This window comes from Trichosurus vulpecula, chromosome 4 (assembly GCF_011100635.1).
Source record: "Trichosurus vulpecula isolate mTriVul1 chromosome 4, mTriVul1.pri, whole genome shotgun sequence".
In the NCBI taxonomy this organism is placed as follows: domain Eukaryota; kingdom Metazoa; phylum Chordata; class Mammalia; order Diprotodontia; family Phalangeridae; genus Trichosurus; species Trichosurus vulpecula.
This window is the reverse complement of record NC_050576.1, coordinates 121,812,677-121,826,830: the sequence shown is the minus strand read 5'-3', so window position 1 is coordinate 121,826,830 and position 14,154 is coordinate 121,812,677. Positions and strand designations below refer to the sequence as shown.

The 14,154-nt window shown below is 35.0% G+C and overlaps 1 protein-coding gene across 1 annotated transcript in view; it reads right to left on the bottom strand.

The window, feature by feature from the left end:
• The window catches only part of SPATA17 (spermatogenesis associated 17), a 278,409-nt gene that overhangs the window by 121,251 nt on the left and 143,004 nt on the right, over positions 1 to 14,154 (bottom strand). Inside the window, exon 6 of the mRNA XM_036754828.1 lies at positions 13,014 to 13,137. Within this exon, the coding sequence (XP_036610723.1) occupies positions 13,014 to 13,137 (124 nt within the window). The remainder of the gene's footprint in view (positions 1 to 13,013; positions 13,138 to 14,154) is intronic.

Below are 14,154 nucleotides of genomic sequence, written 5' to 3'. Positions count from 1 at the left end.
GACTCCCAGTCTTAGAATCCAAGTGGAAATTGCTCTCTTCAATCTCACCGTCACTCCTTGAATTGCCACGTTTAATGGACTTTCCTCAAGTCTTTCATGCTTTTTGACATCGATGACTACCCTCTCTTTCTGAATACTCTTTTCCCTGGGTTTTTATGACATTACACTCTCTAGGTCCTCCTTCTCATGAGAGGGCAATTTTTCTGTATCTTTGGCAGCCATATACAACAGCCTGACTGTGGGTGTCCTCCAAGGTTATATCCTGGTGCTGAGTGGTATATAAGACACAAAGAAAAAAGAAAAGATCTGAAACAGGCTCTATGAAAAATGTGATAGGAGTCAATCATGGAAGAGTTAGAAGATACTCATGAAGCAATGAGGGCCCAGGTGAAATGACATAACATAAATCTGTAGTGAATTCATTCAACATAGTTCCTCTTGTGTTACCCAGCATCACACAAGTAGAAGTGGAGAAGACAAATGATGGGTGATAATTCAATTAGTCAATCAATAAACATTAATTAAGCACCTACTACATGCCAGGTGCTATGTTAATTGCTAAGGATACAAAAAGAAGCAAAACACAGTCCCTGCCCTAAAGGAGATCACCATATATTTCAGGGCTGAGGTTTGCAAAGGGATGAGAGAGCAAGACATCAGACAGCACAGAGTGAAACTTGTTAACTGTAATGTCAGGATTGAGAAGGAAAGAAAGTAAGGACATAACAGAGAAACTATAATGGAAAAAGCATGGATTGATGGAATGTTGGAGGGTGTGGTAAGGACCAAGCATAAGTTTAGAAGGGGGGAGATGCAGGATAAAAGATAACAGAGAGAGGAATTTCAGAGTTCTGGATCATGAATAAGGGGGAACTAAGTTGCATTTTGCACAAGTTGAGGACGTTGATAAGTCAGTAAGGTAGAGTGAGGGGATATTATGTATAATGAAGTCCCCAAGTACAAGGTGTTAGGCATCAGAAGAAAACCAAACCTCCTTACAGAAAGTCACCCAATTCATTAAAAAAGTCAAATTACAGAGCAAGAAACCATCTGGGTATTGTGCCTGATTCCTGGACAAGGTATAAAATTATAGCTACCAAAAAAGCATTAAAATAATGCTTCCACATAGTCTGCCTGAGCAAAAGCACTGGGATTAGTCTTGGCACAGACTTGTATATGTTGCTTGCAATTACTCCCTGGAAATGAAATTACTGGTGGCTGACCTCAGATTAGAAGTATGCCTCTCTCTGTACTTTTGTATTCAATACCTTATTCTGACAACTGCTATGCTAACATAGTGAATGACCTTACCCTCGATTCTACTCACTTATTTCAACCCAGATGATTTATACAGTCACAGGGATCACAAGGACCGTGGAGAAGTATCTTACCTGTGCTGTGCAGATTTTATTTTCAGTCACACTTTTGTCTATAACTGAATTTCTTCCTAATCCAAAAACGTCTGGGTTTCTCTTGTTTTATAAGAAAAGAAACAGGGCTTTAAAAAAGGCTTAGAATTAACAATAACAGAACCAATCATCAAGAAGCCAACTTTTAATCTTCATTACAAAATGATGTGGTGATTTGTAGGAGAGCTAAAATTTCTTTTATCATATACTAGGTACACATGGTAGATAAGCAGGTGACTGAATTTTAGAGTAGTTGGTCTAAAATGTGAAAAGCAATCATGGTAGAGCAGAAAGAGAGCTTGACTTGGAGTCAAAAAGACATGTTCAAGTACTGCCTTTGATACACACTGGCCATGTGACCTTAGGCACGTCACTGAATCTCTTAGTGCTCAAGCAATTCTCAAAAACTGCAAGCTTCAGAACCAATGCCAGTATGCATTTCTTGGTACAAGGTTTCCTTACTAGGGGTTCCCTATACTGGAAAAAAAAACAATAATTTCATTCAGGACAAAAGCAAAATTTCTAAAATATGCAATAATTTAAATAATCTTAAACAGGAATAAGAGGGAAACAAATGCCAAAATACTATGAAATTAATGAATGGGCATAGCCTTTAATATATATTTTGTCTTAGCTACCTCTTATTTTACAGTTTTTTCTTAAGTAGGTAAATAATTCATATAATTCATGCTCAAGAAAGATCAAAAGCATGATGTTGTGCAACAGTATTTGTTATATACCCAGGTATTTCGGCTTCAGAGATGGGGATAGGGGTGGGAGAGCAATGAGAGCTATTTAAATGTCTTGATTTCTTGATTTTACATTCTCAAATCATCCTCCCTTATCTAGCACTTAGTGTATTGAAAGAGAAGTAATGTTAATATTTAGGAATAGAGGAATATTTATGAGAATAGCAGGGCTTCCTGCAAAATAAATATATGATTGCTTTGAAAGCAAAAATAAGAGATATAGTCATAGATATGGATATAGATATTTTAACCATGGCATAAGGACACAAAGTACTAAAAGGAAGGTTGTCCATTACAGGAGATAATACATAGAATAGGTAGCTACGTGTCTTTTTTGTTTGTTTTAGCATTCTCTGAGTTAATTTAAATTTAACTTTTGCTAGTTATTCATTAGGAAATTTTTTTTGATTCATGGTGGCTAAAAGGTAGTAAAATTTTGGGGACACAGTAGAATTTTTTTTAACTTCATTGTTCTGTCTCCTGCAGGAGTTCTGAAAGTGAATAATAATTCCATCTGTACTATGTATTAGACAGGATAATAAAAACTATAATGTTAAAGGGAGAGGAAATAAAATATAAAAGGTAATAGCTAATTCATTCTCCATGCTAGTTCAGTCCTTGGCCTTTCCTGAGACTGCCACTAGAAACAAATTATATGGCAATTTTGTGATGCAGGCTGTTCAGTCTGGAGTAAACACAAACGACCAAACTTGAAGCCTTATCACTTAAACTGGGGATCCACAGATCAAAAGGTAAACTCTTATTCACTGAGTCCTCGCCCATGAAAAATTAAACATTTCTGACACACTATAAATGCCAACTAATGTCATTTTAGTCATCAGGAGAGATAATAGCTGGTTCTGCTTACCTCACAGTTATGTTGCAGGGATAAATATAGCAAAAACCCTTTGAGTTTTTCATATGGATGGCACGATATAAATCCAGTCATGAATTGGCTTGATTTCTGGCCCTGAAATTTCTTTGAGTATTTGTAAGTCAGTCCTCTTGGAGATAAATAATCTAATTCCACTTTTCTTATAATCATTGACCAGTTAAAGGACCATGCAGTAACACTGCTTTCATATAACTATAACACTTAAAATTTTTAGCTGTGACTAAATGTTGAATTTTTATAAATCTATGATAGTTTCTTTTCAGCTCAAGATAGAGAAGAACCAAGAAATGTAAAAAAAAAATGCTCATCTCAGATAACACAGTTATGAGGGTAATGAGAGATGAGTTCTCAAGAGATTTGGAAATAATTGTCAATCTTATTGTTTCTGGAAAAAAAAGATAAACTACCATTCTGTGTGTCTATTTTTTCCCCCTCTATAAAATCTTCATAAGAATTATCCACAGGGGGCAGCCATGTGGTGCAGTGAGTAGAGCACCAGCCCTGGAGTCAGAGGGACCTGAGTTCAAATCTGGCCTCAGACACTTGACACATTTACTAGCTGTGTGACCTTGGGCAAGTCACTTACCCCAATTGCCCTGCCTTCCCCCCTCAAAAAAATTTTTAAAAAAACTGTCCATAGATATATTGAGAGTTTCCTTGAAAAAAATTTGAGTAGGGAACAGGTGGACATTCTGAACGATAGTTCAGAGCAGACCATATTTTTATAGTACACAATTGACTAAAAGGTATAGAGAATACATGATTCTACTGTGTTCGTTGTTTTTCTTTTTGACCGTGGAAAGGAACAAGTATTTACATAGTACCTACTATGTTCCAGGGACCATGCTAGGTGCTTTATTATCTCATTTGATCCTCACAACAACCCTATTAGATAGATGCGATTATTGTTCACATTTTGCAATTGGGGAAACTGAGGCAAACAGGTTAAATGACTTGCCCAGAGTCATACAGCTAGTAAATGTCCTGACTATGGGCTCAGCACTCTATCTGCTGCACCCCCTAGCTGCCTCTATAAAAGCAAGTGAAGTTAGAAAAAAGTAAACAACAGTAAAGCAAAATGTTGCCTTAAAGCCTCTTCTCCAATAGGGGTCTTTGATAGATAGAGAGATAGATGGATAAATAGATAGATGGATAGATAGATATAGATAAGCTATAAGACTAGTCCTTCAGTATACATAACGTGGATAAACATCATGGACAGAATGAATTAGGCTCAAAATTAATCAAGAAGACAGTAAGTTGGGTTATGTTTGGGAAATTGCTCAGTGTTCTTTAATGTATAATGCTTTTAACAAAGGATCACCTTCAATGCCTTCCAGGGTTGCTATGTGGCTACAAGTCATGGAATACTATAATCAGTCTTTGAAGGGTTAAAGTTGCAAGTCACCTAAAAGATAATGCAGAAGACATGGGAGATTAACTAGCCTGCAACATACTAACATAGAATTGTACAGGAGAATTGGCAGATTTTAAAAGATGCCATCAGAGAGATGAACAACTAATTGAAAAACTAGTTGAGCACATTATGTAGTCAGTCAGTCAATAAACATTAATTGCCTACTACATTCCAGTGCTGGGGGCTCAAAGGAAAGCCAAAGAGAGGCCTTGCTGTCAAGGAGCTGATAGTCTAGTGAAGTAGTTAAGTCATAAAAGATGCTGAATGTTAAGGTATGGAGATGGGGTACCCAACATCGAGGCATGATGAAGTCCAGAGGAGAGCAGCTGGGTAGAAAATGAAAAGATGATTGATTGCACTAGGTGCCCTCCTTAAATGGAGGATCTGAAAGGAGCTATCTGTTGTCCACCCTCTAGGGAGGAAGACAAAGGTTAAAATTATAGTCAGATTATCTGTTCCACAGGTATTTATGCAAGGTTCAGCAATCTACTATAAGGGCCCTAGCACACTGTGTACATCCCTTGTGGAACAGCTATGGAAGAACATGAATAAAAGCTGCATAGGATGAGAAGGTATGGTTTATTATCTGATTGTTGGAGGGAGCAACAACATTGATGAGATCACAGATCCATTGGTATATTCAAGTAATATGAAAGCATTAAAAGATTAGGGGTTGGTCTAATTTGACATTTAGCCCAATTTGTGAAGCAGAAAAAAATTGCATTTAATAATGCTTTCCAACTTTTCTTGTAGTACCCTCATGATATCCACTCTCTTCCCAAGTACTCAAGATTAGCATACCTTAGGTATCAAGTACCCTAGCTTCTTAGAGCTCACTAATGGGTGCCCCACTCAGGAAAATCCTCTCTAGGAAATACCCCCAATACTTTGAACCTATTAATCCAACCTTTCTGTCATTTTTTTAGTCTCTGATGGAAGAATTAAGAGTAATGGATAGAAGGTGCACAGAAGCAAATTTCAGATCAGTAAAAGAAAAAGCTTTCTAATGACTAGAACCTTATATGATTTTGCCATCACTCAATGTCATTAAGAACTAGTTAGATGACCACTTCTTAAGGATATTATAAAGATGATTCCTATTCAGATTAGATTACACTAGATGACCCCTACAGTCTCTCCCCCTAGCTGTCAAATTGATAAACATGTGTAGGATGGAGCTAAACTACCTGGTGAAGTAGTTTAGACTGAATGGGTAATAGAGAAATGTTAGAAGTTTTTTGAGCAGCAGAATGGCATGTGAAGGAAGTATTTTGGGAAAATTCATCTATTGATCGTATACCCACTTAATTGGAGAGGGGAAAAGATTGAACATAAGGCATGAGTTAGGTAGAGCAGTTTATTTTATTTAAAAGTAACAGAAAGCTGTTGCAGTAAATTTTACTTAGAGTAGATTAGCTATTAAGACATGAGCATTAGAAATAGGAAGGAAGAGATTGCCTGTGAAAGACATTTTATTTTATTTCTTTAATTTATTTTTTATTTTTAGTTAATAACACTCAGTTCCACAAGTTTTTCAGTTCCAACTTTTCTCTCCCTCCTTCTCCTCTCCCCTCCCCCCCCAAGATGGCACATAATCCAATATAGGCTCTACATATGCCTTCACATTAAACTTATTTACATAATAGTCAAGTTGTAAAGAAGAATTATAACCAACAGAAAGAATCATGAGAAAGAAGAAACGAAACCAAAAAAGAAGGAAAAAAAGAGAGAGCAAATAGTTTGCCTCAATCTGCATTCAGACTCTGTAATTCTTTCTCTAGATGTGCATAGTTTTTTCCATCATGAATATTTTAGAAATGTCTTTGAACCTTGCATTGATGAGAAGAGCCAAGTCTATCAAAGTTAGCCCTTACAGATACCATGTGTCTGTATTCATGTATAATGTTCTCCTGGTTCTGCTTGTGAAAGACATTTTAGAGAAAGGATTAGCAGAATTTGTTCAGTGGGTATAATGAATGAAGATGATCATGAAAGATGACTCCAAAGTTTAGAGCCTAAGGAGAATGGAAAATGGTTACTACCATTAATAGTGGGACAGTTTGGAAGGAGAGCAGGATTGAAACTGTGGAAGCCATGAGACATGATCTGTTGCCCACAGGAAAGAGTATGGATGGAGAAGTGCAAAGGTGAGGGATACCTCAATTTTGGTGGCAAGAGGAGGAAGAACTAGAGAAGGAAACACAAAAGGAGCAATTAGAGAAAAGAGAAGTAAGCCAAATGCAGTGCAGATCAACATTGTGGAAACCAGGGGAGAAAAGTGTTATAATTATCACACTGTAAGGTTGCAAGTTATACCACTTAGAATCATTCTCATGAGTAGTTTTACTTAACTGTTTTCAGGAATCATAAGGAATTCAATTGGAGTGTGCACTATAAGGTTTCCAAAGTGTTTTTATTCATTATCTCATTTAAAACTCACAGTGAACCTGGAAGGTAGGTGGTATTATTGTCATCATTTTACAGTTTAAAAACTGAAGCAGAGAAATTAAGTGATTTAACCAGAGTTACACAGAAACAGGATTTGAACTCAGGTTTTCCTGATTCCAAGTCCAACATTCCATCTACTTTGGATGACCACATTGCCAGCTAGTTATGTATGCCATCTGCTTATGTCTGGGAAGAGAGAGCCAAGTTTAAGGTTTTGAATAATGTAATTTACTAAATTACATTCAATAATTAGCTTATTCTCTGGTAAGATCTGGTTTTATGACCATTGTTAAATATAAAAGACCAATCTATTGTAACCATATTATCATCAAAATAAACATAAAGTCTAATTTTCATATTTCAGAATTATCTTTCTTTACAAAAAGTGTATATAATTTAATTTAGGAAAGTAGTGGGTATCTTCATTTTTAAGAACCCTGAAATATCCAAAGCACTTTTTAACTGAAATAATAAAAGTTTCATTCAAATTAAGAAGATTGAAAGGTTCCATTTCTGGCAAATTAAAGAAATGTAAAAAACAATTACTCTACTAGAGCTCAGTTTCCTTATCTTTAATATGAGTGAAATCTCTAAGGGTCCATTCCAGCTTTAACATTAGGTAATCCTTTGGGAAATCGGAATTGTTCATTTAAAGAATAAACATCTCAAAACATGATAGTAGCATGAAAATAATGTCCAAAATTTGGGTTAACATTTTCATTTTAAATATTCACTCATTTACAAATTACATTTTAATTTATAAATGTATATATACAATTTACATTTAAAATCCATGTGCCAAATTAATACAGATATACATAAGAGGTGTTCTGCAATATAACCTGTTGTTTATATTTATTTATATTATATGCTATCATGTCAAAATAAAGGAATATCCAAAATAAGTCATTCTTTTAAATAATAAAGTAATTGTTATTCTGGGCTGTTCTGTGCAAGATACTACATATACTTCTGCAAACACTGGTTAAATTTGGGAACATATGGTTTCTCATTTTTAGTTCAGATCTTTACTTTTCCTAAGTTAAAGATGTTTCTCTAAAATTCTGGCACCATTTTAGAGGTAGTGGCTTTTGTTTTTGTTTTTTAAATGAAACTAACAATAAGCTTCTTTGTGCATTGCTACCAGTAGGTGGAGCAGACAACATAATTTATTACTTAAGAACAAGGGCATGGAAATCAAAGTATAGCTTTTTAAAAATAAATAAAGGGAAATCTGAAAATGAGATTTTCTTCAAATATCCCTGTGCATGCAACATTCTTTAAAATGTCTGCAATCATTATTTATCTTGACTTTTTAATTTCTTCACAGTTCAATGAACAAATTATTTGAAAAAACTGTAACAAGAATATCACCAATGGTCATATATGTGTGAGAAATTTAGTTTGACAAATTACTGAATTGACATAACTTTGCTAAATTATCAATTTTAGAATAGATATTTAAAGTTTAAAAATTTAGAATGGTATAGAGTTTTGAATATTAACTAGTTTCATTCAAGTAAAGATGATTTCTTTTCAGAAAACATTTAGAGGGACAAAAATTCTTCATGTGCTCATTTAATAATGGAATTAAATTCAGTCATGTTTTTACAGGCAAGGAGTTGCATAACAAGCAGTATTTTCTAAGAAATATAATTGACTAATTCTATTAAGTCTGTAGCAACAAATTAACCTTATTATTACTAGTAAATGATGATTGATTATTTATGCAAATATGTTAGTATGTTCAGTTGTCGCACTGAAATAAACATATACGAAAAGTATTTCAATATTACTTTAACTTTTTTAATTAATAAAGCCCCAAGGGATCTATTAATTCACTCATTGCAATATTGGTTATTTATTTGTGGTAACTTCTATTAATGTTAAAGCATTTACATGCATAAGGAAAAGATAATTGATACCAGTAACAACAAGTGTAGAATTTTGGAAATATTTCATTAAAAGAGGGCTAAATTTGGAGTCAGAGGATTTGGGTTTGAATCACAGAGTTTCTGCTTACTACTTGTGTGAACTTGGGCAAGTCACTTGTGGCATTAGGTCTATTTTCTTCTCTGTAAATAAGAGGGTTGGTCTAATTTTGAGGTCTCTTCCAGCTCTAAATATATCACCTGTGATCATTTGTATATTTCATTAACACTAAAAATAGAGTGAAAATAGAGTTTTAAAATCTAGTGCCAGTGTTATTGTTCTGGCTTTCAAAAATATGACCATATAAACTTCCAACAATAGATAAGGCATTACTTATTATAAAATATAGGTAACTTTGTTGTTTAAGATTTGCATAGCTAAATAAACTAAAAGAGGTATCATTCAAAATTCAGTATTCTTATGTTAAAATTTGAGAATCAGTCATTATTTCAACTACTTTGGAATTTATTCGCTGGGGGATAAACCCTTTTCTTATGCTGGACTAGTGAAATGATAGACTTTCTTTTTTTAAAAAGAAAGATTTAAAATTTGAAAATCCAAGATAGGGCATAGTAGAATATTACTTAGTTGAGTATAAAAGATAAATGTAAAATCCTGCACTTGGGTAAAAAAATTAAAAATACAAGATGTGAGCGATATGACTAGATTGTAGTCTACCTGAAAAAAAAAAGATCTTATTTTAGTGGACTGGAAGTCCAATGTGAATCAGCAGCAAAATATGTAAACAAAAATACTAATGTATTCTTGTCTTACATTAAAAGAAACATAGTATGTAGAAATCCAGAGGCAGCAAATCCCATTATACTTTGTTCTGATCAGTAAATATCACCAATAGTATGTTCAGTTCTGGACATTATAATACTAGGGAATCATTTCCCTTGTCCTCATTCATAGGGAATTATCAGCTCTCACTTGTACTACTGCAATAGGCTAATTTCTAAACCTGTTTCTAAGCCTCTCCTCCCTCCAATTCATTCTCCATATTAGTGCCAAAATTATTTTCCTAAAACAAGGATCTGGCCATATCACACTCTTACCAATAAATGAATGAATGAATAACTAACGAAATAAATAGGTGAAAATAAATTGTGGCTCCCTATTGCCCCAAGGAAAAAGTTAAAAAAAATCATTCTAACATTTAAAATCTTCCACAATCTGGCTCCCACCTGCTATTCCTCCTGTCTTGCTTCATATTACTTCCATTTCCACACTCTTTAGTCAATTCAAATCATCCTGTTAGCTCTTCCCTTTCCACAACATTGCATCTCCCACTGCCTTGTATGTCTTTGTGCTTATAGCCACCTGGAATGTATTTTCTCCTCATTTTTTAGAATCCCTAGCTCCCTTCCAAGCATAACTCAGGGACCACTGCCTCCATAAAAATCTTTCATGGTGCCCTCAATTCCTAATGCTATCTCTCTCTTGAAATGAATTTGTATTATTTACCCATACCTATGTTGTATTCCCCCAGATGAATGTATGCTACTTGAGAAGAGGAGCTATTCAGTATTTGTATCTGCCTCCCTAGCATCCAGCCCATCCAATGTACACAGAAGGCATTTAATGTTTGTTAAACTGAATCTAATCTCATGTCAAGCATTTCTTATGTGTTTACAATATGCCAGGCACTGTACTAAGCACTGGGGATACAAAGAAAGTCAAAAACTGTAGCTTCTGACCTCAAGAAGCCCATATTTTAATGAAGGAGCTAATATGCAAGCAACTATGTACACACAAAAAAGAGGATGAACTGGAAGTAATCTCAGAGGGAAGACACTGCCACTGGGTTGGTGTGTAGGGGAAATGGAGGAAGACCAGGAAAAGCCTCTTGTGGGAGGTGGGAAGGGAGCTGAAAAGTACTGAATGCTTCAAGAATTTGCATGTTATATTTGAGCAGAGGCCATGATGATTTTTACCATGTTGTTCCATTTTTAGAATACTTGTAGCTAAAGTTTGATGAACATGCAGAGCAGGATGACCTGGGTGAGAAAGGACCTTAAGATCATGCCATGTGAGGGCTAGTTGGAGGAACTGAGGAAATTTGATCTAAAACAAAAACATTTAGGGAGAACATGATAGTTTTCTTTAATGATATAAAGGGCTATCTTGTAGAAGAGGCATTAGTTGGATTCTGGTAGGCCCTAAAGAGGCAGATTTTGGCTCTATGGGAGAAAAAATGTCAAGAGTTACCCCAAAATGGAAATGCTGTCTTGGGAGACAGCAATTTACCTCATCAGCTAGCAAAGCCTGGATGATAACAAAAGATGGGAATACTAGAGGGGTTGTGGAAAGACAGGCACGCCAAAGCTTTATTGGTGGGACTCTGCCTCAGTACAACTGTTATGGGAAGCAATTTGAAATTGTTGTCATAAAGTAGTGAAAACATCCATAACTTTTAACCCAGAGATGCCACTGCTAGGTATATATGCCCAAAGAATTCATTACCAAAAAAGTTCCATACATCAAAATATTTATAGCAACAATATTTATGATAGCAAAGAGCTGGAAAAAATAGATATCCATCAATCAGAGAATGGATAAACAAATCTGATTACATGAATGGGATGGGATATTACTATGCTATAAGAAACAATGAATGCGATCAATACAGAGAAGCATGGAAAGACTTAAATGAACTGATGCAAAGTGAAACAGAGTAAGAACACAATGATCACAACAACAACAACAATGTAAGTGGAAAGAAAAACAACCACAAAACAATCTAAAATTAGTGTTGCAAAATTATACACAATAAGTTTTGTCCATTCTAAAGAAGAGACATGAGCCCTGGAGAGAAGGGGGAAGAGGAAGTTGAGGAATACTACATAAAATGTCAGTTTTCCACTCAATGTATTGATTATTTTAGCTTAATGCTTTATTCTCTTCTTTTTCTAAAATTTGCTATAGGGATGGTGAGGGAAGGGTGCAAGTGGAAATCTAGGTGATATAAAAACAAAAACATCAAAAGATAACTATTTTTCAAAAAAATAGGGCTAGATGAACATTTCCAGGGTGTATTGTAATGGGATTCTTGTTCTTATATAGATTGGACTTAGATTGTCTCTCAAGTCCCTTCCAACCCCAATATTAATTGATTCTATTCTGAAATCTTTAAGATGCCTTAGGAGCTCTAACATTCTACTCTTCAATAATATATGAACTCTTACCTTCATTTTAAATGTTCAATTCATTAAAATACATTATGCCTTGAAAGTTCTTACTTATTAAAAATCATATTCTTTAAGTGTTTTGTGTAAAATATTAAGAGGAAATATGGTGTGGTGGATAGAGTGCTGGCCCAGGATTCCAGAATACCTAGGTTCACATCTTGCTTTTAACACATACTGTGTTCAACTGTGTGAACACTGGCAACACTTTTAACCCCTTAGTTCCCCAAACAACTCTGTTAAGACTATCTGTTACAGATGAGTTGCAGATCTACAGTACATCAGTGGGGGGAAGTTTTCACACCAGGAGTTCCCAACACCAGTACAATCACAGATCTTGGTCCACCCATCCCACTTATAAAATAACATTGCCTTTTTACCAACAAAACTAAAACTATGGAACATCACCATTTTCCTGAATGCAAAGGTAATTCATAAATATTCAAAATCTGATAGTCAAATTCCTCTGTGAAAACAGAGGAAAAACTTGGATGAAGCAAACAGATCTGAGAAAAGCTTTACTTGAAAACCTTCCTTAAAACCTATTTGGAAACACAGTGAAAGGACAGAGAGACTCAAGCTCAGCATTAGCTCAATTAAAAAGAGAGAAAAGAAAGGCATCTTCCACTTAAGCACTCATTAGTTCTAGACAAGTCCAACAACACAACAATAAACCAGTCAAAATGAGTTTTGAAAGTAAGGTGATGCCCTTTTGTGTTGCGTTATCACAGTGGCAGATCAAACTGCTGACTTGGACGCTTTTTGCGAGCACCAGGCTCCTGCCTCTCTGAATCTGCTGTCACAGAATAGTCATGGTGCCTGCTCTTGCCTAGAGAAAAGCCTGAAATTGAACTCGAAGCAGTGTCTTTGTGATATCTTTCCAACAAGTCATGTCCCATTCAGCCTGCTAGTTTATCTCTGTCAGACTCGGGGCTCCAGTGGCTTGTGAGAGCTGCCAGGGACAGGTATACCGACCTGCTTTGTGCTGAGAAGGTAATGGATCTTTCGGGCTTGGTACTGCTTTCTCTTCTCTTCCTTCTCTAGGTCAGCTTTCTTCTTTTCTCGACCTTTCATCTCTGCAAACTCCTCCAGTGCTTCCCTGCATCAAAACGATTCTCTGTTACAATCAGTCAAGTACTTTTGAGGACCCATTATGTGTAGAAATAAGATCACATCTGTATTGTGCTTAACAGTTTTTATAGTGCCTGCAACTGACAATTTACTCAATAAAGTTAGGAAATAGACAGTTTGATTGTAAAGAAAATTATGAAAATAGACCTTACCTGAGATGATTAGATGACATAGTGATTTTAACTGTTCTAAAACAGATAGTTAAGCTACTAAAAATGTGAAGCCTTGATTTTATACTTAGGCACCTCAAATCACTATTTCCACAGGCAATGCCAATTTCAAAATTGGGCATCTATTTTTTGTACACATAATTTATTACCACTTAATCTCGATTAGCAATTATAATAATATCAATAAGAAACAGACGTTGTACATTAGCCAGCATACAAAAGATTGACACTTGGTTCAGTGATGTGTACAGACAGAATAAATGTTAAACTAGATGAAGCATTTCAAGCCTTTCTCATATGTTCAATAAAATTAAAATAATGAAAATATTTTACATTTGTCTCTCTGACAAGTATATATTCATATATTAATAGATCAAGTATGGATCAATAAACATGATGAGACTGGTATTTTGACACAATTCTATGTGTTTTGAGTTATCTAGAATTGTGAGCCCCAGGAAGACGAGGCCAGTGTTTTTTCTCTAGTAAACATTGAAATTTTCTCTGCACCTAGTTGGACCTCCATAAATATTTGTGGAAGTTTAAGTAGCATACCTAAATCAAACTTGCTAAATAAAAAATGGTTTGGAAAATTACTTACTACTTTTCCCAGGTCATGATATCTTTTCAGGTTTTCTTTCAGAATATATTTTTAAAGGTACATAATTACACACAATAGTAAATGAGCACATTTTAAGTAAATCACCCATGCCTTTGCCTCAAAGGTAGTACAAGAAAAGAGAATGAAAGGTGGAAAAAAATTCATGTAAGAAAAAGACATATACATCTATTTCAATCTGTAGAATTTTTTTCAC